The sequence below is a fragment of the Arvicanthis niloticus genome, chromosome 12 (assembly GCF_011762505.2).
Source record: "Arvicanthis niloticus isolate mArvNil1 chromosome 12, mArvNil1.pat.X, whole genome shotgun sequence".
Classification (NCBI taxonomy): domain Eukaryota; kingdom Metazoa; phylum Chordata; class Mammalia; order Rodentia; family Muridae; genus Arvicanthis; species Arvicanthis niloticus.
Genome location: NC_047669.1, coordinates 20,165,984 through 20,190,960, shown reverse-complemented (window position 1 = coordinate 20,190,960; position 24,977 = coordinate 20,165,984). Strand labels below are relative to the sequence as shown.

The 24,977-nt window shown below is 45.9% G+C and overlaps 1 protein-coding gene across 6 annotated transcripts in view; it reads right to left on the bottom strand.

Annotated features, from left to right (window-relative positions):
* Slc12a8 (solute carrier family 12 member 8) overlaps positions 1-22,575 on the bottom strand; it is a 147,792-nt gene extending 125,217 nt beyond the window's left edge. For 3 of the 6 annotated variants that reach the window (XM_076942841.1, XM_076942844.1, XM_076942842.1), the window contains exons 1-3: positions 22,352-22,533; positions 21,656-21,747; positions 1,888-2,034 (exon numbers count right to left, since the gene is read on the bottom strand). In XM_076942841.1, the coding sequence (XP_076798956.1) occupies positions 1,888-2,034; positions 21,656-21,703 (195 nt within the window). In that variant the 5' untranslated portion in view covers positions 21,704-21,747; positions 22,352-22,533. The other 3 variants (XM_076942843.1, XM_076942845.1, XM_034515388.2) reach the window with 2 other exon arrangements.
* Between the last annotated feature and the right edge of the window lie 2,402 nt (positions 22,576-24,977).

Genomic DNA, 24,977 nt, shown 5'->3' with positions numbered 1-24,977 from the left:
TGCCACCCTTTGGTGCTCCTGTGTGGTCTCTGGCTCTGTGAAGCGATTTGCTTTCTTTTTTTAAAGTAGGTAAAAAAATTTTTTATGTCAGTCCAATGATCACAGTAGTTGGGATTTACGGAACAATGTTTGACTAAACACGCACAGTTTCCGTTTAGACTGTGTGCTTTATCGTGTACCGCTTTTAATGTACCGCAGAAGTGCTGGGACATCATTTCGGAGACTAGGACGTTGAAGAGGCGATGGCTGCCGAGGAGAGGAGCTCTCTCTTATTCTATCTGTGGTCTTAGTGAAAGTCTGCAGCCTCAGAAAGAGACAATCCCATGGGGAACCACGTGACATGGCCAAGGCCTGCCAAGTGGTACTTGGGTGATTCAGTAGAGCGTTCACATGTGCCTGGAGGCCTGACCAACAACTGCAGTCTCACAGGGACCTTGAGTACATGGACCTCAGAACCACAGAGCACATATAAACTGCTATAAGCTGTTAGTGTTGGGGCAATCTGTCACTCAACAATAAACAGTGAATCTAACTCATACCTTCATTTTGGGGAGGGAACTAATTTTAGATAGCCCTTTCTTGGATTTATTGTTGTTGTTGTTTAGTTGGTTGGTTTTTGGTTTTTCACGACAGAGTTTTTCTGTGCAGCCCTGACTGTCCTGGAACTCACTCTGTAGACCAGGCTGGCCTTGAGATCAGAGAACCAGCTGCCTCTGCCTCCCAAGTGCTGGGATCAAAGGCGTGTGCCATCACCACTGGCTAAATAGCCATTTCTTAAAAATGAAACAAATAATTAACATAGAGCTGACGTTTTTCCTTCTACTGTTCCTTAACCATCCCTGAACGCAGCAGAGCCCAGAGAACCAAGACGGACATGGATAAACTTCACAAGAAAACAACAAAAAGATCAAAGTCTGAGGCTTTCTGCATCTAGATTGCAACAGAAATGCCTGCTAGTGTCTCGACTTCACTCAAGTCTTACCTGATGATACATCCGACGTGCGTGTCTCCCACGGCATTGGCTATTCGAGGACAATATTCCCCCTGAACGACTCTCTTCCTTCATCTATCCAACCCAATCAGCCTTTGAGCCTCTTGCAAGCAGCTCTCCCAGACACCTTGCATCCACCGCAGAGCTCAGCTCCTGGGGAGCCTAATGCTCCTAAGATCTCTCGGTGTGATACTGCACCCACAGAGGAAGAAGGGCTGGTGTTTTACAATCCCACTGGCAGCATTAGTGTCTGCACACAGTAGGCATTTGCCAGTGTTTAATTCTTAACTGGGTGGTTCTGCTCAGCCTGTTCAGTCTATTGAAGTTCACTGTCTGGGAAGGACAGGTCTGGGAGCCCTGATCTAGGATATTTTTGCCCAAGGAGTAAAGCAGAAACCCTTTGTTCCCTGAACTAACCATCAGGATCTAGTACAAGAGGGTCTGTCCTGGGCAATGAATCCTGAGAGGCAGGAGCTTGTATCTCCAACCATGCAGCCCTATGAACAAGGCCAGGACAGTGTGTGAGAAAGCAACCGTGTGCATGGGGAGCTGGTGCTTCAGAGGGGCACAAAGTGAGTTGACACACCAAGGAAGTCCAGAAGGGTCACAAACTAGAGTAAAAATCACCACCTATCTGATCCTGACCTAACTCTAGTCCCACCCACAATGAGTCCTGGCCCCATATATAGTCAGATCTATCCCAAGGCTCTCACTGGGAACCTCTGAGGCCCAGGCTCCCTGTATTCCCATTCTAAAAGCAATGCCAGCTATGCCCTGTACTTCCTGCTTTGTTTCAGAATCTGTGCTTCAGGAATCTATTCCCTAAACCACAGTATCCAAGAAGCTTTTCTCTGTCACAGGCCCACCAGAAGCTCCAGGGTCTCCAGCTCACTCACCACCAGCCAGCCGGTCCTCAAGAAAAGGACAACCCCGAAAATGTTGATCATGCAGGATGTAAACACCCCATCCCAGGTCCCAAACAGCACCGGCTCCCACATGAACAGTTGGATCTTCCACCAGGGCTGGGGCTGGGCCAGGATGCCCTGCAAAGAACATCATGAAGTCGGATGAGCAGCCAACAGGAGGAGGAGGGAGACGGAAGAGGGAGACGGAAGAGAAGCAGGAAAAGAGAGGAGACTGAACATAGAAAACAAAACAACAACAACCAACCAACAAGCAAACAAAAGCCCCAAAACAGAAACTTCCACCTTGGGACTGGGAAGATGGTTCAGCTGGTAAAAGGATTTGCTATGCAATCATAAGGACCTGAGATCAAATCCCCAGTGCTCAGGGAAAGCTGTATGTGGCTGCACAGCATATGGAAACCCCAGCTTTGTGGGGCAGAGACGGGGAGATGCCAGGAACTCACCGGCCAGCTAGCATAGCCACAACAGTTTCAGCTCAGTGAGAGACCCTGTCTCCAGTGCGTGCTCTACACACACACACACACACCCCTAGGAGTGAGGAATGACTCTGTAAAAGGATCCCTACTTTCTCTTAGAAGCAGGGGTTGTTGCATCCGTATGTAGCTAACTGTTCACCACACTCCCAGCCCCTTGGCAGGTGAGATCATGGGGCCAGGAGGGAGGTAGTTGGAAGCAATAGCAGGTTTTGGCTTGGTAGGTTGGGCTCCTACCAGCTCAGACAGTATCACTGGCTCCCAGAAATGCACATTCCCTTCAGACTTCCAGATGAGAGCAGCTTCTAGCATTCACTCCTTCTGATGACTGGACACTTTTCATTTCTTCAGCCTTTCCCATACCTCTGTTACAAGATCCTTCTGTTTAAAAGACCCAAGTCTTTTGTTTCTCTGCCAGAACCCTGCCATGGTGCCTCCTACCCCTCCTTTCTATCCAAGATCCTAGGGTTTTAAAGCATGCTTCAGCTGCTTATCTCAGAATCAAAGATATACCATTGGCTCAGTGGGTTTTCTGCTCATTTTTTAAAAATTATTTATTTATTTTATGTACATGAGTACATCATTAGCTCTCTTCAGACACACTAGAAGAGGGCATCAGACCCCATTGCAGATGGTTGTGAACTACCATGTGGTTGCTGAAAATCGAACTCAGGAACGGTAGAAGAGCAGTCAGTGCTCTTAACCACTGAGCCATCTCTCCAGTCCCCTCATTTTTCTAATTTAAAAATAACAGTAGCATTTCTGAACCCTGTGCTAGCTAGTTTCTATGTCAACCTGACACAAGCTATAGTCATTTTGGAAGAGGGAACCTCCACAGAGAAAATTCCCCATCAGATTAGCCTATAGGGAAGCCTGTGGGTGCTGGTCAATGTCTGAGGGTTCAAACCCCTGTGGGCAGGTGGTCGGGTGCTATAAGAAAGCAGGCTGAGCAAGCAAGCCCTTAGGAGCAAATAAGTGACCTACATGCCTCTTCTGCATCAGTTCCTGCCCTGACTTCCCCCTGTGACAACCTGCGGGTGGTTTGAATAGAAACGGCACTCATAGATCCACGTGTTTGAATGCTTGGTCCATACGGAGTGACACTATTAGGAGATGTGGCCTTGGAGGAAGTGTGTCACTGTGGGGTGGGTTTGGAGGTCTCCTAGGCTCAAGCTCTGCTCAGTGTGACACCCAGTTGTTCCCTTCTGCTGCCCTTGGATCAAGATGTAGAACTCTCAGCTCCTCCAGCACCATGTCTGCCTGGATGCTGCCATGCTTCCTGCCATGATGATAATGGACTGAACCTCTGAAACTGTAAGCCAGCCCCAATTAGATGTTTGCCTTTATAAGAGTTGCCTTGGTCATGGTGTCTCATCATAGCCAATAAAACCCAAACTAAGACAGACTGTAATGTGGAACCCTGAAATGAAATAAACTGTTTCCTCCCCCAATTCTTTCAGTCACCGTGTTTTATCACAGCGACAGACACCTAAGACAAGCCCTCAAACGAAAGCCCTTTACTAAAATGACTAAGAGCTTGTGCAATACTAGAATAAGATAACAGAGCCAGTAGCCACTCATACTGGGAATTGCTTTTGCACGGGCTGAGTAATTAATCTAAATTTGGGCATCAGCAGAGTCCCTGGTACTCTAAAACCACGCGGCAGTAATTAAGGATTCTCAGCAGAACAGGAGACAGGAAGGTTGGTCTCGACCGAGTCCCGTGCAGAGTCTGCAGCAGGCGCGCACACGTGGCCGGAGCAGGCTTTAGAAGCTGCTTTTGATCAACTGTGTTGTCTTCACCTGGGCCCAGAAGGCGAGAGAGCCTGGCATTTCTGCCTTCACCCGAGTCTGGCTTCCTTACTGGAGGTCACCTGCTCCTCCCACAGGAGTGTTAATCACTCAAGAAAGTGTCTTTCCAGCCTAACCGATGTTCTCCCAAGGATGAGGGCACAGAAGTAACTAATTGTCCTAAATCTCTAGCCACCTTGAATTCCAGCAATGAAGCTCTTCACAAGGCACCAGGTGAAAGGAATTACCCAGAGTGCTGAGGATACATCCTGGGGCTTGAGTCATTATCTTAGAACCAGACTCCCCTCAGCAGCAACAGCAGTGGGGACTTCCTTTCTCTGTTTAAACCTAACATTCATATCAGCATTCCCAAAGATGGCCTTGGGGTCATTAGACACGGAGATCCTTGTCTCTCAAGTGTAGCCGACAGACCAGCTCACTTCCACTTCTCACCGCTGTCTCTCTAACAGGTGCATCAGGAATGGGTAACCAAGACTTGCATTGCTGGAACCTAAACTTTCGCCCCCCCAAAACTCTAGTCTTATTATTTACAAATGCTAAGAGAAGGCAAACAAACAAACAAAAACAAAACAAGAAACAGGAGAAAATTTAAGACCCAGAGTCACAGGGCTTGGATCCGTGACACACCAGTGACCTCAGACAAAGCTAGATTGACAGCACTGCTTAAAACAAAAGAGCCCAAAGCTGGTTCCTCCTCCCTACCCCACACTAACAGAGCACTCAAGGGCCTCCAAGCAGAAGCAGGGAAGGACAGGGGAGGGAAGAGGGACTGAGACGGGATGGAGGGAGGAAGCACAGGACAGGGAAGGGGGAAGAGGAAGGACAGAGGAGGAATGGAGGGAAAGGAAGGGACAGAGAAGGAATGGAGGGAGGAAGGGCAGGAAGAGATGGAGAGAGTTTGGATTTTGGGAGGTCAGGGCATAAGGTCAGGGAGGAGGGAGTAACCACAGTGTTTCCTAGCACCAGGGGTGACTACTGACTGCATGTTACACATGCTCAAAGAGAGAAGCTTCAAGGTTTCCAGCACAAAGAACAAACGGTGTTTGACATGGACGTGCTAATCACCCTATATGATCATCCGTTGTGTATTTAAATAGTATTGCTCTGTACCTCATATATATGTACATGTTTTATGTTAATTACAATTTTTAAATTTGGCGCCAGCAGTTAACAGTGTTTGCTGCACAAACCTGAGGGCCTGGGTTCGATACCTGGATCCACTATGAAAGGAGAAACTTATTTTCTGAAAGTTGTGTTTTGACCTTGACGTGTACCGTGGCATGTACACTCTGCACCCCTCTGTCTGTCTCTGTCTCAGTCTCTGTCCCTCTCTCTCTCTCTCTCTCTCTCTCTCTCTCTCTCTGTCACACAAATATAAAATTTACTTTTGAAAGCTATAGGAGAGAAGGGAAAGAGAAGAGAGGAAGAAAGGAGTGAGAAAGGGAGGGAGGAGGAGAAGGCCTCAAGAAATAACTAGGGAGTCAATTAGACTGGAGAGGCAAAAGGCCCTGTGAGACTCTGGTCAGCCCTAACTGCCGGTTCTCAGCTCTGCTGACGTCTGTTTATCCGTTCCTAATTCTTCCATCTTTCACAGACCACAAATGCAGAAGCTCCTCAAAGTCAATGACTGACGGAGATCAGAGCAAGGATTTTGCCGCCTGAGATTGTCCTTGAACTACAATACCAAGGGACAGGCTGGTGAACCCAAGATTGTTTACTTGGGTTCACCAGTCTCAAAAATGAAAGACACAGCCCAACTTCCTGTCTCTGCTTCTGTAAGCCTCCGGTCAGGGCCTGTCACGGGTCTGTTATTATTAGAGGCAGTAATAGCTGTAGCCATCAGCAATGGCAAGAGTTAGTCGTCTGCTTGCTACTAGACTGCTTTAATCCTCACAGCCCTGGGAGACTGCGCCTTGGGAGACAGGCCCAATGGTGCTGCCTAAAGCTAAGAAAATACCTGGCTGTTCTAAGTCTTCCAGCTGGGGCACCAATGGGTGCCCAGACTGTAGGGTGTGTGCTTTACCATATACAATACTTGCTTAAAGGCAACGTGTCCTTTCCTTCCCTAAGTTTAGGTCCTAATGCTCTGAGCCTACCTGTGTCCATCTGGTCTACCCTGTGAATGCTTGTGTGACTGTGCTTTTGTCTGAAGGCTGTGGAAAGCCTTTTGACCTCACACTCTATGACATCAGCCTGAAGAGTGCTTTATGTCTATTGTAGGTCCAAACCTCAGGACACTTTTTGCCCTGAGCAGAACAGCTATGAAATGGCCGGGTGACTGAGCCAGGACTATGTGCTTCAGGATGCGGGTGTGGGGAACCTTCCACTCTTTTTTTTTTTTTTTTTAAACAAAGTGATCAAAGACTATCACTAAGTCTTCCCATAGTTCATTCACCCGAGTGTGGCCAGGAACTGCCTGGCTTTGACTACAGTTGCAATTCCAGTGTTCTTAGAGAGAAAGACCACTAAAAACCTAGTGAACACAAAGATAGACAGACAGACAGACAGACAGACAGCAAAAGAGACAGATAATTGAATAGAGACCCATAGCATGAAATGCCAGTAAGTACCACAGAGCCCCTAGATGACATTCCAGACCCTGTGGATACACTTCTAACCAGGCACCCAACAGAAGCAGCAACACCTAGTCTAGCCACTCACACACACACACACAGACACACATGCAATGCTATTCCACTTTGTCAGAGTTACTGTTCAGGAGGGTGTGGTCCAGACCCATCAACCAACACAGCCTGCTCAGGTATAAGGGGCACAGCAGCCACCTGCAATAGAATCAGACCCACAGGGGGAGAGCCCAGTGTCAGCTCTCAAATCCCTAGTGATTGCTCCTCTTGCCTAGAGGGAGAGGGAAAGGATGAGAAAGGAGGCTAGGGTAAGAAGTGCCAACGTTAAGCCAATTCTGGGCTTGTTTTCAAAGTGTCAGGGGCTGCTCTGGTCCCAGCTGTCGGTAACTGCCTTTAGAACATAGTTGTCCTCAGCCTAGGACCATCAATTCCCAAAATAACAGAATTTCACTCGGTGGTTCACACAGACGTGCAGGCTGAGGAAGGGGAAGTGGCAAAGGATGATGGGTCTCATGCAGGGTCCACCGGGAAGCAGAGATGTGGGCTGGGCAGAATGAACCAGTGAAGAGCAAGTCTGGCGTTCCAGTTCGGTTTTCTGTTGCTGTTGATCACCCTGACCAAAAGCTGCTCAGGGAAGAAAGGGTGTATTTCAGCTTCTTAGGTTACAGTCCATCATCAGGCAGGAACTGAAGCAAAGGTCATGGAGGAACACTGCTTTCTGGCTTGTTTTCTCTGACCTACTCAGCTACCTTCCATTTACAGCCCAGACCCTACTGTCTAGAGAGGATACCACACATAGTGAGCTGGGCCCACTCACCAATTAGAAATTAAGAAAATTCTACCTCACAGACACTGACACAGGCCTATGTGATTTGGGCAATTTTTCACTTGACGATCCCTCTTCCCAGGTGACTCTGTTCTGTACCCAACGCTGAGATGACAATGGCTTTCAGAGAGCAGTATTTCTCTGTAAAACAGACCATCCCAACATAAGCATGGAAGTACTCTCATTCCTGTACCATCGAGCTGAGCTAAGTAAGACAACGGTTCTGCCAAGGCAGCCACAAGAACACAGACTCAAGCCCCTTCGCTCCTGTAGCTACTGAGAGGCCAAATCTTTTAAGTTCACATTTCATTTTAGAGAACCCGACCTAAGTTTGAACTCAAGTAAACTAACAGGCATTAGTTTCCAAGATGCCCCCCAACAAAACCCAAGCCTGGCTCCAGTCTCTAGGCTAATCCCCAACAAGACCAGCATCTCCAGGTTATTACCTCAACAGATCTGCACCCCAGGTGCAGGCCCACGTCCTGCCTAATGACCACCGATGCAGAGGGGTGCAGCAGTTAAGTTTATGATATGACTCCCAGCACCAGCCAATTATGTTAAAGGCCACAGCCGCTTTCCAATTAGATGCTTACACACTTACCCCCTCTTGCTGCTTACTATAAAGCCTTGCCCCGGTAGATATTTGGGGTTCTCTCCACAACTACCACCAAAACCATCCTTCTATGAATGGCCCGAGCTAGCTTGAATAGAATAAAGACCCTGCTGTGAATTGCATCAGATAGGTTCCTGTCTGTTTTGGGGGGAATGCTAACACTTCCCTGGCACTACGCTACCTGACAAGCCTTGATAATCACACCTGAACCATGAACTAACACTGTCTCTTCTGGCAACTAGAGAAAAAGATGAAGGTGAGAGGTGAATTGATGCAGGGCATACCTTTTACCATTTCCCCAGAGCCCTCTCCTACAGTGACAGAGTAGATCTCCAGGGATTATATCTTGTGCACAAGAACCTGCCGGACTTTTTTTTTGCAGATTCTCATGTTTTTCAAGAGCTGACTATTTAATTGGCCATCAGAGAATATGCCCAAGCTGCTGCTGACCCATGATGCAATGGACTGGTCGGGGGTACTTAATTCTTTTACCCTGGAGCTGAACACATCATGGCTACATCACAGCTGTGACAGACAGCTTGGCACCAAGGTGATGTGACCAAGGATTTAGGGGCCAGAACCCACCTGGGGTACCTACAGGAAGCACACAGTTGCACCAGGGGACTGTGCAAAGTTCAGCTCTCTGAGATGACCATTGTGAAAGCTTTGCAGAAGTGACATTCAACACGGGTGGCCTAAACATAGATAATGGTTTCTTCAGCCCCACTGATGGTTGACCAGATCTGCAGGAGAGGACCAAGAATCTGACCGGAACAATCAAAACCTGATCTTTCTGGATCCGGACAAAAATACTTGACAAAAAGAACTTGAGGGAAGAGAGATTTATGTTGGCTCATGGTTTCAGTGAGCTCAGTCTAAGTTTGCTGGGCTCCTGTGCTTCAGCAGAGCTTTGTAGTAGCTGGCATCCATGGTGGAAGGAAGTTGCCCACATCATGGTTGACCAGTGAAAGGGAAATACAGGAAGAGACCAATGCAGGAGATATAGTTCTACACACACCTAGTGAACTATTTCCTCGCCGCTCCACCCCCTGCCTTTCACAACCTCTCAGTATTATGGATCTACAGCAGTGTTTTTATATTTAATATTTGATTAGTTGAAAATACTTGTGATCATTTCAGGAAACATCTTCACAGACAAACTCAGATACAGACTTTACTAATCTAGACATTTTTCAATGCAATCAAATTGATAGTCAAATGAGGCATCTTAGGGCTACTAAGATGGTTCACTAGATAAGAACACATGGTGACCTATGACAGGATTTCTCTGACCTCCACATTACACATACACACAATTTCTCTCTCTCTCTCTCTCTCTCTCTCTCTCTCTCTCTCTCTCTCTGTCTCTCTCTCTCTCTCCCCTCTCTCCAAACAAACATCTCAGGTTCCAACTAAGAAAAAAGAAGAGAAAAATGAATTCTGTGAAGAACTAGAACCAACAGTGTGAATTTGTTGGTTTTTCATATATGTGTGTATGTATCTGGACAACAGATAAGTACACATGTATATGCTTACAAACTCATCTTCTCTTTCTCTAAAAAGCAAAGACATCCCAGTAGCAAAGACCATGCGTAGGACTCAAGTCTTCATCTCTAGATACCATTCGTAAACTTAAGGAACTAAGGTTCTTTGGGGAAAAAAAAAAAAGAAAAAAAGGTAAAGGACTAATGTACCAGGAAGTAAGGAAATGCTTAAGAAAGAAAGAATGAGGGTTGGGATGAAGAGAGACAAGGGAGGGAATGTTAAAGAGACACAGGAGCTGGATTGAGGGGACTCCCACTAGCCATGTGTGGCACCGTGTGATTATCAAATGTGAAAAATACTAGTAATTAAATAGAATAACAGCGGAAGAATAAAATTTGGATCCAGGGCTAGGTAAGTGTTTTAGTCAGGGTTTCTATTCCTGCACAAACATCATGACCAAGAAGCAAGCTGGGGAGGAAAGGGTTTATTCAGCTTACACTTCCATATTGCTGTTCATCACCAAAGGAAGTCAGGACTGGAACCTAAGCAGGTCAGGAACTTGGAGACAGGAGCTGATGCAGAGGCCATGGAGGGGTGCTGCTTACTGGCTTGCTTTCCTTGGCTTGCTCAGCTTGCTCTTATAGAACCTAGGACTACCAGCCCAGGCATGGCACCACCCACATTGCCCCCCTCCCCCCATTGATCACTGATTGAGAAAATGCTTTACAGCTAGATCTCATGAAGGCATTTCCTCAAGGGAGGTTCCTTTCTCTGTGATAACTCCAGCTTGTGTCTAGTTGACACACAAAACCAGCCAATACCGTAAGTGTTCGGATTTGAGTTCAAATCCCCCCAGCACTGATACAAAGCCAGGGCCAGCAGAGCTCTGTAATCCCAGTGCTCCCGCAGTGAGATAGGAGGCAGAGATGAGAATTCTAAAACCATCAAGGGCCACTAACCTGGGTACACAGTGGTGAACAGTAAAGAGACCCCATTTCAAACAATGTGGAAGGCCATGACAGACACACAAGGTTGTTCTTCGACCTACACATGTGAACCATGACATGTGCATACCCATATTCACGCACGTGATCATGAACAGACATGCAAAGATAAAAGAAATTTGAAGGCTGGAGAGAAGTTCAACAGTTAAGAGCCTTACAGCATCTGCAGAGGACCAAAATTCAATTCTCAGCATCCACAGAAGGAGCATCAGTGCTTGAAACTGTAGGTCCATGGGACCCGACGCCCTCTTACATTGAAAAATAAAGGTATGGGGAAGGATTTATGGAATTAGAAAACTACCATCTGCAGCCAGGAAGCACCCAATCACAGGGTCCACAGACTGGCAGCTATCAGCAAGGCTAATGTTGAGGGCCTCAGAGCTACCCTAACAACTGGTTGGTCAATCATGAGACTCCACCTGATGTAACAGGTCACATCACCAAGTGGGACCTCCTGATGCAATGCCTGGAGATGTAACAGGTCACATCACCAAGTGGGACTTCCTGATGCAATGCCTGGAGGACACACCTACCTCGGAAGACTGTCAGTATGAAGAACTTACAGACCTAGCATGAGGAACCAGGTCCCAAACTGTGGGACATTCTACAAAACAATTGGGCATGTATTTGAAAACTGTCAAGTTCAGTTGGACATGGTGACTCATGCCTGGCACTCAGGAGGCCAAATCAAGATTGTCGTTAGTTTTGGTTACACAGTGAGTTCTCAGGGACCGGGGGTGGGGGGGGTCTAGAGAGTAAAAACTTGTTTCAAAATAAGAAAAAAATCAAGATCAGAAGAAACAGAGAAGTCTTGTATTGAACCTTGGACCAGGACGGGGTGGGGTGGGGAAGGGGCTATAGGATAATTAGTGGGATAATTGGTATTATTTGCATATGAACTGTGGATTAGAAAATCAGATATATCATTGTCAAGTTTTCTGAGCTCAGTAAATTTATTATTTACTAAGAAAATTTTTTTAAAAGAATTACTTTTTAAAGATTTATTTTTATTTTATGTGTTTGTGTGAATGCCTGCATGTATGTACCACGTGCGTGCAGATGTCCAAAGAGACCGGAAGAGGACATTGGATCCCATGGAACCGGAATTACAGACAGTTGTGAGCTTCTTGCTGTTGGTGTTGGGACTCAAACATGGGTCCTTCACAAGAGCAGCAAGTGCTCTTGACTGCTGAATTGTCTCTCCAGCTCCAAGAAAAAGACAATTCTCATTCTCAAGGAACACACACACACACACACACACACACACACACACACACACACGCATGCATAAAGGAGAGAGAGGGCAATCATAAGCACAAGTGAACCCCAATGATAAGGACAAATTGTGACAAGCAGTACATTGAAGCTTTGTAGGGGTTTTGTTGGGGTTGTTGTGTGTATGCATGCACTATCAAAATTTTTCTATAAATATGATCATTTAAATTTTATCAAAATAAACTTTAAAAATAAGGTTTCCCAGTATTACAGGCATACCTAAAACTACTAAACTGGTCAGCACCCACATCAGCTGGCTCACAATCACCTACAACTCCAGCTCCTGGAGAACCCACCTCTGGCCTCCACAGGTGCCTCTACATACATGCTCACATAAGCCCTGCACACACATACATACCATAACTAAAAACTGTAAATAAAATATTTTAATAATGGTTATGTTGGTAACTTTGATGTTACATATTACTTACCACAACGAAATACTGGACAATAAATAATAAGTTCAGTAAATAAGGATTCTCAGATATTGACTTAGAATAAAAAGTGCCCTCCTCCACCTTGCACCTCTTCCTGCCACTGTGTGGTCAGCCAGATGACCTGAACTTGATTGACGGAAGGAGAGAACTGACTCCCGAAACTTGTCCTCTAACCTGCACATGCAGGACTCTTGTGTATACACTGCAAGTAAATATAAAAAACAATACTGAAGACCACAGGGAAGGCTGGGGAGATCCCTTGGGATACCAATAAAGCCTTTGTTGTATGTCATAGTGGTTAACTTCAGCCATCAACATTAACACAGCCAGAATTATCTGAGGGTATCTCAGTTGGGGCATTGCCTGGATCAGACTAACCTGTGAACGTCTGTGAGACATTTTTTAAAGTTGCTAGCTGAGGTAAAGGTCTCATCCCTTTGATGGGGTAGGCTTCCCAAAGCTTCATTAAGAACGGCAGCCTGAGCAAGGCAGTAAGCAGTGTCCCTCGGCTGGCTTCAGGTTCCTGCCTCGAACTCCTGCCCTAGCTTCCCTTGATGGTGAATGGTAGTACCCTGTAAGCTATTTCTGTCTCAAGTTCATTTTGGTCATGGTGTTTTTCATAGCAATAGGAAACCAAACCAGGACACTAGGCAGGGACCCTAATTCAGATCCCAGGCAACCACCTAAAAGCCAGGCATGGTGGCATGCATCTGTAAGGGATGCACTGACAGGGAAACCCAGAGCTGGCTGCCCATTGAATCTAACTGAACTGATGAGAGCTCTAGGTTTAGTGAGAGACTGTCTCAAAAAATAAGATGGAAAACAAAAAATAGAGACCCTGACACTGATCTCTGGCCTCTGTGCACACACACACACACACACACACACACACACACACACACATTTAGTGAAGGCCACGAAGAGTCAAGAGCATTTGCTTTCATGTACTGATATCTACCAATATTTACCATATTAAGAACTTGAGATGTTTAAGTATTTATTTGTTTCAACGTAACCATAAACTTGTTTCCTAGTAAGACAAATGGCTTTAGTGAGAGAAAAACTATTTTGCAACACAAAGTTATTTTCTGTTGTGAAAAGAAAGACTTCATTTTACAAATCTTAATATCTAGCCTGAGAGCAAACCTGGCTATTTTTTTTTTTTTAATATGTACCTTGGATTCAACCTGCTGTAAAATGTCATTTTTTTAATTACAAGAGAAGAAAAAGACAAAACAGAACAACAACAAAACGTACCGTTTTTTATGTCAGAAAAGGAAAGAGTAATTTGTTATATCTGATCCATGTGTGGAAATCATGGATCACTCAAAAGACAAGAGACGCCCCAGAGAAAAGAGACAAAGGATCTTAGAAGCGGAGGTAGCAGCTTATGAGCAGAGTGAACGGAAACAAAGGGAATGAAGACTTCAGGCAGCAGAGGCACTATGCTGTCGACTGTGACTCCCTCTAGATGAGCCCGAGGTACCACTTGGCTTTTCAGTTGAGCACACGTGCATAGCCTCACCACATAAACACTGTTCGCCATTTAAAACTTCCAGAACAGAACTATGTTAAAGAAGAAAGTGCTCCTGACAGTTACAGAAAACAGCGCTGTTGTGATCCTCAAGGTGGAACAGCTGGCAGGCAAGCAGGGAGGGAGGCAGGCAGGGGTGCCAAGGTCTTATTTTTTTGGTATCAGGAAGCAACAAGTAAGCTGATAGTAAATCAATAACCCAGTAACCAAGATATCAGTATTTTATTTACAGTGATAATGATAACCAGCAGAGGAAATAGAAACCAGAAAGTATTTGCGGTGGCTGGAGCCTGGGACAGGCAGGGAGTTAAAGCGGGATTTTGTCTGGGTGCCCTGATGCACACTTGAGGATGTCTTCCTGCACACATGAGGTGTTTCAATGACAAAAACACTCGGTTTTTACTTAAAGAAAAAATTACTACATATTAAAAACATTTTAAACAGATGAGGGCTTTTTTGGTGTGATTTTGCTAAGCTGATGTGAGAAATCCGTTTATAATATTCAGTGGACCGAGTCACAAAGCAATGTCCCTCCTTCGGAATCGCGTTTTAAATGCATTGCATGAGGTCCTTTGTAAAGTGACTGCCTGCTCCGACGACTTCCGTGCCTTTAAAATGACTTGTAATTTGCTATTGTTTTCTATTATTCATTAACCAATAACCACATAAAATTAAATATCTCAAACCAGCCATGACATTGTTTTCTTTTAGTTAAGAAATCTGTAAATAGGGGAATTCGTGTTAGATCTAGGATGGAGTTACCTCCGGCTTACGGAAGGGTGCTAGGCCTCTGCGGCTCTTGGTCACTCAGTAAGCACCTGTACAACCAGTGATGCGCCATAGAAACGAGACGGTTTTTTTAAAATTCCACTATTCTCCCAACTTTTTTTTTTTTTTTTGCCTGTGGGGATGAAAAGCACTCCCCCAAAATAAGAAAAATGTATATATGACCTGCTGAAGTTGGGGTGTCCAACACCGCCATGTTCCACATTCAAACTTCTGGTTCCCACGTACTGGAATGACATGGACCCTTAAGTAGTGAGTGCTACCCAGAGATAACATTAGAGAAGAGCACACCCTACAGGGTGGTATTACAGGAGGGTATTACAGGGTGGTATTACAGGGTGGTAAATACAGGAGGGTATTTCCAGGACAGGTTAACTGAAGGAGGAAGACCCTCCTCCAGTGTAGGGAGCACCTTCCACTGTCAGCCTAGAAGAAGAGGTCTGAGGAAGACACAGGGTTGTTTGCTTTCCTGCCTCTTCTTGCGACAAGTGTACCTATCCTGTTGTTACTCCCAGCATGCTTAGCTGCCATCAGAACAATGTAGACTGAAGATCAATGGTTCTCCGGAAAGCCTTTAGGTCAGCGGTTCACTATGGGTGGAAACCCCCTTTGGGGATGCATATCAGATATCCTGCATATCAGATATTTACATTATGACTCATAAATAGCAAAATTAGTTAGGAAGTAGCAACGGAATGATTTTATGGTTGGAGGTCAGCACAACATGAGGAACTGTATTAAAGGGTTGCAGCCTTAGGAAGGCTGAGAGCCACTGCTCAAGGCTTTTAGCACCAGATTAGAACTACTGAGACATACAGCAGTTACCGGGTTCTCAGACTCTAATGTTGGATTACCCAGCCTGCACCTTGTAAGCCAGTTCTATAAATTCCCACCTGTAATATATCCAATCCACCAAGCTATTACTCCAAAGAAGCTTGTCTACCCACCCCCACTTGTAATTTTGTTGTACATGCCTCCCCTCCCTCTCCCCCATCTCTCCCCCTTTCTCACCCTCCCCTGACCCTTGCTCAAATGCACCTCTCTCTACTTTACATGCTCCCCACATTACTGTAGTTCACACCTTTAACAGAACTAAGCTGATGCAGCTTTGAACCTATTAAGTCAAGCCTTTCCCTTTATAAGTTACTTGGCTCCGCTATGCCCTTGTAGCGACGTGCCACCGACTAACATCCCTCTCGGGGATCTCCTGAGAGATGGTAACACTAAGTCACTGTACCCTCAGAAGAGCCTTGTAGGCTGCCTGAGTGTTGCCTCTAAAGGCCGTTTGTGTGAAACAATCCTATACCACCGTCACCACCACACCGCACCATCTGAACAAGGCATTAAAGCTCAAGAAGGAAAACATTTTTAAAAATTGATTTGCAACACATTTAATACACTTGACAAATGATTAATGAGCAAAAGAAGATATTTCATTGCATTATACTGAGATATGTGAATTTGTTTAGCATAATTCGCTCTGTGAACACATAACTATAGTGTTTAAACTATTATCCAGAAGCATTAGGCCTCAGGAATTGGAGACGAATGGCTAACTTTATGTGCCTATTAACATAATGAAGCAGATGCAAACCAGCCCTCCCTCAGTACCGTGGCTCCTCCCAGCTCTCCCAGCATCCCTCAGTACCCGTGGCGCATCCCAGCTCTCCCAGTGTCCCTCAGTACCCGTGGCGCATCCCAGCATTTCTCACTGCCGTCTACCCTAAACCTCTCCCTCCTGGTCACTATATAATTCAGCTATATCGCCCACACTCGTCTCTTACTCTCTTGGTCGTGGCTCCTCTCTTGCTCTCCCTCCTCCTCTCTCTTCTCATGGTCAGGTTTAGTAGAGCAGCTATGTTCAGCCTGGACTCTTCCCTCTGCTTACTTTCTCCCTGAACATCTACAATAAAAATCGTCTCCAGATTTGAGGAGTCATGTCCCCCTCCTTTTGTTTCATTTTTTTTCATTCATGAAAAGATATATTTTGCTGAGGAAAAGTACAAAATGAAGGTAAAATTCACACACAGCCTCCCCGTAGGAAGACAGCCCACATTCCAGGTCCCACCCGGCAGCACCTCACTGAGATCACAAGAATCGTGCTTCAGCGTCCTTTACACCTAGACATCTGATTACAAACTCCAGTCTATCATATAGAGACAAAGATAGCATTTTTTTCTCTGCTTCTGGCCATGGATGAAATGTAGCAAAAGGCAACGCAAGTGTTTGAAGTAACACAAGCCATCCATTCACAAGCAGGCAAAGACCAAATCCCACTGTCTGTCTTAGAGGGCGAAAGCAGACAGGAATATGTCTTTCATAAGCCAACCAACCAATTCTCAGTCTATAGCTGCAGCCACTAACTCCTGAACACCAAGCCAGAATTTCTTTGGACCTAAATCATCCCAAGGCCAGTTACTAGGAAACTAGAGACGAACCCTATAATCCAGAGTCCAGAAAAATTCTTCAGACTGGCACATTCCAAACCGTTCACTCTGTTCTGCACACTTGTTCTTGCAGAATCTCCAGCCAAAGCCTTGGTCTTAGGTTTCTCTCACTCTTGGCTTTGGGCACCTGACTAAACCTGGTATATCCCCCATGGGCTGGCACAGAATTTTTGAGGACTCAGAAATGAGAGCAAAGGGTTTTTTGTTTTTTTTGTTTTTAATTATGTTTTAAATGGCACGGTCTAGCACCAACGTATGGTACATATAATACTGTTACTTGGAGACTAGATCATCCTAACTGCATTACGAAGTCATTAATTGGTCTCAACCTAGTTCTGCCACTCCTTGTCATGTGTTTTGGGGAAAGAAATTTGACATCTCTGGGCTTGTTCCCTGACATGCCAAGCAAGGGGCTGGGTCATAGAATCTCTGGGGACTCTCGTCTGCTGATAAGTTTGGGTTGATTTGCCTCTTGTGCTGGCTAGTTTTTATGTCAACTTGACACCAGCTATAGTCACCTGAGAGGAGGGAATCTCAGGTGAGACAATGCCTCCCTCCATAAGATCAGGCCGTAGGCAAGCTTCAGGTACAATCAGTGATTGATGGAGGAAGACCCAGCCCATCGTCAATGGTGCCATCCCTGGGCTGGTGCTCCTGGGTTCTCGAGGAAAGCAGGCTGAGCAAGCCACGAGGAGCAAGCCAGTAAACAGCACCTCTCCATGGCCTCTGCATCAGCTCCTGCCTCCAGGTTCCTGCTCTGCTAGAGTTCCTGTCCTGCCTGCCATAGATGATGAACTGTGAGATGGAAATATAAACAAAACAAGCCCTTTCCTACCCAGGTTGCTTTCGGTCATGGTGTCTCATCAAAACAGTAGTAATCCTGACTAAGACATCTCTTTTACTAGTGCTTCCTTCTGGCTCAGCACTGTTCTCAAATTTGACCAGACTTTCTCTCTATGACTGGTCAAGTTAATTTAGGTAAAACTGAGAAGACGAAGAGCTAGAAGTCAAGCATTGCCGGGCAACCAATACAGACAACAAGGGGCAGGGGCCAAAGTGTCCACAGGCTGGGACCTGACCCAGGCAGGTTCAGACACTGGGAAGCACTTCCTTCTGGGTGTCATTGTAGATGTGACATTCCTGCCTTTGTCTCTTTTTTGCCTGACCTTGCTGTGTTAAATCATGCATGCGTTTGCCAGCTGCTCCTTCTGATCATGTATACGGCTGCCCTGTGGGACTAAATGTGGCCTCCCTACCTTTACAAACGCTCACTGAATGTTTACTACGAACCAAGTCCTGTATGATAACTCACAAGAATTGTCTCCTTTATTTCTCTTACTCCTCTAGAGTAGGCTCAGTCATTATAGCCACGTCATAGGTGAGGAAATAGAGACTCAGTGAAGTAAGAAACTCATCCAAACTCACAAAGTGCTGAGTCGGCACTTAAGCCCAGTTATGTATGTGTAACCTGACCACCATAACCCTTAGATCTACAACCCCTTTGTCAGTGAGTTCATTTTACACACACACACAAACACACACACACACCCCTAATCCCCATTTGATCCTAAAATGCCTAAAGCCAATCAAAAAATCCAGTCATCCATTTCTCTAACTCACAGCCACAGGCTGCTTCTTAGTCACGATGCTCAAGAGACAGGTCAAGACTGAAGTGTTTTGTACAATACTCCATAGCCTGTCTTCCTGCTGGACTCTGCCTACTTAATCCCATGTTATACTCACGCCAAAGCTCTTCACAGAACTCCCTACCACCATGGCTGGGATAAAGGTTACAAAAAGGTTCACAGATGTTTACTGCAGACCAGCCATTCCAGCGTTCAGCTTCAAAACCATTAGCTACCTCAGTACTCTTCGCCTCCCACGGAGATCCTCAGTTTACTGTCTGCTCCTCTCTGGCTCTGGAGGAGGCCCTTGATTTACCATCTGGATGGATTTTGCATAAATTTGGAACAGAAGGCATACACCAGAAAAGAGGAAAGGTTGGCCCTTCATACCAGACATACTAGCACCGGAAGAACTCCAGTCCTTGTCAATCACCCCAAAGTAACTGTATCCCTCCCAGAATGTAAAGATAATGTGTGTTAAGTGTTTAGAATAAGACAATGCTCACTACCTGGTGGCTACTGTAATTTTTCATCTATCTTGTCTAGGATGTGTTTCCTGAATTTACCACCTGCTCTATTTCTACCAACACTTCAAGACCCGAGGCAAGTGGCCATTTATCCAATCTCAGCCATACAACCAGCATGGCTGAGCATCAAGTATTGAGAATGCTTCTGACACCCCACCCCTTCAAGGAAAGAAGCCAGAAATGGCCATGCTACACTGCAAGTGGAAAGACCCAGATACAGCGGGAAACAAAGGTTGGTCATATCTCAGTAGGTCTGAGGGCCAAGACAGAAAGTTTAAACCGAAAACTGATGTAAGAGAAGCTACTTAAAGGCTCTCAGCCAAGATGTCAAATGCACGGGTCAGTGCTATAGAAAGAACTATGTCACAACAAAGGAGAAAGATGTTAGGAGGGTATGAACAACCCAGGCAAGAAATGGTACCCTAGACAACACAGGAGAGAGGGAGAAGGGGGGATGGGGGCTGGATAGATGAAAGAGGTAAGAGCTTGCATTGCTGTACCTTCTAGCAACTCAAAGGATGTGTAACTCCAGCTCCTGGGAGTAGCTCCCTCTACTGGCCTCCACCAGCACTGCATTCACGTGCACAGATGCAAACACAGACACAAACATATACACATATTTTTTTTAAAAAAAATAAGCTTTCTTAAAAGTGATGGATTTCAGTGTTTCTATAATGTGATTACAAAAGGCATTGATGCTGGACACTAGACATCCCATCAGTGATTAGGGAAAGAACGCAACACAGAAGCAGAGGCCTTGATACACAATTTTAAAGTAGACATTCTCTTCAGGAACTTAAAACAATTGACTCTGCACTATAGTTGCCTGGTATTTGTTCATTTGGTCAGTCAACTGACATTCACTCACTGTCCACTTGAGAGAGAGAGAGAGAGAGAGAGAGAGAGAGAGAGAGAGAGAGAGAGACTCTCTTAGGGTCGACTTAGAGTCCCACAGCAAGAACAGGGCCCCAAACTTTTTTTTGTCCAAGAATCGATAGCTCTAGCCAAGGGTAATCATCTTTTTCCATTTCATTTGGTTTTTTTTGGCAGTGTGATGGATGGAAGCCAGGACATTACACAGAGCGAGTGCTGCACCCCTGAGGTACACCCCAGCCTGTGATGAAGTAAGTACCTTTGAGGAACGATTCTAAGTTCCTAGTCATTCATTTCTAAGCAGCTTGACCACTCCTAGGGCGAAGTGTGAGGATTTATAGTAAGTGCCAAGGTCAGAGAAATAAATTCTGTGCCCGATGAGGGAGAGGGAGAGGGAGTGTGTCCCTTACTGAGCATCTATTGCCTGTCAGTCACCAGGCATCATTCCTTCACGGGCATCCGTGCACACGTGCTAGCATGTAGCTTGGATGCCCCTACCACCTCCTGACTTTCAGCTCTACACCCTGCTCTTGCTATATGAGGTATGTGTGTGTGTGTGTGTGTATACTATATGAGATGTGTACGTGTGTATATATACATATATTATGTGAGATGTGTGTGTATGAGATGTCTGTATATATACTATATGAGACGTGTGTGTGTGTGTGTGTGTGTGTGTACGTGTGTGTGTGTGTGTGTGTGTGTGTGTGTGTATGCTTCTCCTGCTGAAGGCCTTCCTCCCATCTCTTACAGTGCCGAAGGAACACCTCCCTGCCTCTAGATACAAAGCATTAATGAAACCCAGGGGGGCAATGAAACACCAAGGAGAGTGAACACGTGTGGCAGAGACCCCATAAGCACCTATGTGTGAGCTTTCATTTAAGGGATCAGTCTTTCAATTCTATATCAACCATCGACCACACATGGAATATTTCACACCACACATATATACATACACATACGCACATTCACACACACATTTATGTATGTGTACTCATCAGCCAGAAGAACTTACAAACAAAACAAAACAAAAACAAAAACAAACAGTAGACATCAGGGAGCCCAGAAAGCCCCTGATTTCAGTAGACAGGCTTTTCTGGAAATAAACTTACCTTCTGACTTTGGTCTGACTTGTTATTAGAAGGCGCTCATATCATCTGAGTCTCAGCCTCCATTCCTGACATTCTTTCCATGATGGGGTGGGGGGCGGAGGACCGAGTACATTACAGCTAATGCCAAAGGAGACTTTCTGCACACGGTTAACCGTTTTCTAAGGAATTCTCTCAATGCCTAAGTAAACCTAAGATAACTGCTTTGAAAATACTGCACTGCCACGGACCCCCTCTGCTCCCACCTGTCTGTCTGATGGCATCTGTCTGATGTCACCTGTCTGCTGGCCTCTGCCAGCTCCATCACCACCCCTGTACCAGGCTTACCTGCTGGGCTGCCTCGTGGAAGAGTTCCTGTGGAGACCTCTGGGCCATTCTCCAGGAAGTGAGGTTCTGATACTCTAAATGGGGAGACCACTCTGGAAGGCAAACATAACTCTTTGTCAGGCCAGGCCCTCCCTCCCCTGCTGCTTCTTGTCTGTCCAGCTTCCTCTGCACTGAGGAAGGCCATGGGTGAAGTAGAAACCTTGTTGGCCCCATCTGGAGACTCCTCCCCCACTGACCTTTTTAGTACCCCATTCATGGTTCAGAGCCCACCTGCTCATTTCCTGTTGTCCCGAGGTCATGGGAACCCCTACACTTCACTCCCTACTCCCTCAATTCCTGAAATATTGGGGAACGGTCTAGGCTGACTTCCCAGCTGCCCCGCCCTTACAGACACAGCCCCACACTCCTTTCCCAGTGGGAGCCCTTCATTCAGAGCAAGGGCCCCAGGGTCTAGCTGGAACCGGTGTCTGCTGGTGAGCACAGGCAGAATGAACTGTAGGCAGAGCCAGAGGATTGGGGGCTGTCTTGAGAGGCCCCTGGACCCAGGCCAGAACAGGGCAGGCAAGAAAAAGACGTCAGAAAAGTACAGTGCTGGCCCACCACAGGAGTTGACCTGGCTTTCCTGTGGCCAGGGACCTTGCCCCATGACATTTGGAAGAAGAAAGGTTGGGAGAGAGGAGAACTGAGGCAACCGACCGTGCTCCCCATCCCGCGGAGGGAAAAGATTCTAGAGACTTGAGCGAACGTGAGGAGAGGAACAGGGGAAGATTCCTGTGGGACGGGTCACCCTAAGAAGATCTGGGGGCTGCGGGATGAGGCTCTGGTCACCAGGGTCAGGTCCTCGCGACCCCGGCCATTCTTTCCCTCCGCGGAGAAGTACCGGCACCCTCACCTGCTCCTACCGGGGCTCCCGAGGCCACGCCCGCCCCACCCCGCCCCGCCACGTGGCCGCGCTCCGGGCCACCTGCCCTGAGTCTTGCGCCACCCCGCCCCAGCGTCCAGACAGAGCATCTGGACTAGAGACCCAGACTCTGGGCACCACCTGTCCTGAAGGGCGGTGGTTCAGCCAGGTAACACCGAACTGGCCGGAAATGGTGCGTCTAGAGACAAGAGAGCGTCCTGGGCATGCTGAGGCAGGGGGGTGACCCTCACCACTTCAGCAGGACCACCGAGCCGACTTCCTTAGGGGTGAATTAAGGTTTCCAGGGGCTCAGGTTGCAGGGCTAGGGGTGGGAATTAACATACAGAGAGATTAAATTATCTCCATTTTCAATCTGGCATAGTTCCTAAACCTTAAATAACTTGCCAGGCTTCCATGTGGGCTTCTGAGAAACAGGAGGGCAGCTGGGAGTACTTCCCACGCCCACAAGCCTTTGTGTGAAATCCCTAAAAATAGAGGCTGTTCTTTTAAAACAAAAGGGAAGGCGAAGCCCAGGAACACTGGTGGCGCCCTATCCTTTCTTTGCTGTTTCAGGGAAGTTGTTCCTGCGAAGGTGTCTTACATAAAGTTTGCCGTCTGGTCCATTTTAACAGTGTGGTTAATCTCGCTCACAGTGTTTGATGCTCATAGTTATGACTTATCATAACTATGCCCAAAAGTTTTTCATCACCCCATACAGAAAACGTACACTCCACCGTCGTCCCCCCCCCCGCCCCCCGCCTCGTCCCTCCTCCCCTGTCTATCTTTCTGTCTACTCTGGATATAGCTAGCCTCTAAATGAAATAGTACAATATTTATCATTTTGTGCCTGGCTTGTTACACTTGAGCACCACGCCCCCAAGGTCTTTTTTTCAGCAAGCAAATCGGGTTTTCATTCGTTTATGGAGTTTTGTTTTCATTTTTGGCTTTACAGTGCTGCGCGTGGAACCCAGGGCTTTGTCGGCGCTGGACTCTGTTCTAGCACTGAATTATATCCCCAACTTGCAGAGGAGTATTAATATCCCATCTCTGCAAGCAGCAGAATCCCCATTTCCATCAGAATGAATCACGGATTAGCTGTCTTTGAGACGAGGATGACATATTGCTAAGATCCATGACATGAGCATCTCTGTCACCTGCACGGCCAGCCAGGGAAAGCTTCTTTCTTCCTCTCTTTTTGGGTGATATGTGACACTTTTTTACTTTGACTTTAACTAGGTTCCTGTTTGCTGTCAACCTCTGAAGAGCCTACCGCTAAGCTTCAGATGGAACTTTGAGAAATCCACCAGCAAGCTCATGTCAGCAGCAGGAGAAGAGGAGACGCACCCCTCTTTGTTACCGTTGTTTCCTGCAATAAACTCTTTTCTAAATACATGAAAGAAGAGTTTCCTTCAAAGCCTGTCTTCTAAACCTTAGAATAAATGTGTCCATGTCTTTTTTTTTTTTTTTCATTTTAAGGCTAAATAGAGAAACTCAGTTGTTTGCAAAGAAAGAGTATGTCCTGCTTTATGCCAACTTAACTTATAACCTTAAAATAACAATGACAACAAAAAACAAACAAACAAAAACAGGAGTGGTGTTGCACAACTTTAATCCTAGCAGGAGGGAGGCAGAGGCAGGTGGATCTCCTTGAGTGGAGGATAGCCTGGTCTAAAAAGTGAGTTACAAGACAGCCATGACAGACAAACTCTGCCTCAAAAAAAAAACAAAAAAAAAAAAAAAAAAAAAAAAAAAAAAAAAAAACAAAACAAAACAAAAAAACAACAACAAAAAAAAAACTAAACAAAGAAAACAAACAAACAAAAAAAAAAAAACCAACCAAAGAAAAACCCAAAAATGCTTGTGCCAAAAAATAGTATCTTGCATATTCTTAGAATGGAACATCTTCACTTCTAAGCTACCATCCTCGTGGCCAGAGAGAAGGGTGTCCACTGCATCGCTTACCTCTAATACTTGAAAGCATGAGTACCTAAAGTCCATTGGCAGCAGGTGGTTCAATTTAGGAGAGACCCACAGGAGGACAGCTGGCCCTTTAAATCAGGTGGTTTTCCGTGTACTGACACGGGATCTCTGCCCATCACATAATGAATACAAACAGCAAGTCGCAGGACACAGTGAGTGGCATACTGTAACCCATGTCTATAGATGTATCGTTTGCACACAAAACACCATCAATCTATTATGTTTCTCTCTAGAGGGAGGAACCAGGATAGTCAAATATGAGAGGAAACCCACTTTAGTGGATACATCTAGAGTTTTATTGACTTTTTTCTCTTACAACAAGTACATGTTACTTTAGAATCTGAAGGAGGAAAATGAGTAAGAAGTTAAAATGACAGATAATGTGGGGGCCAACGGTGCTTTCCCAAGACAGCCACACTAATACATTCCATTGTGTCTGCT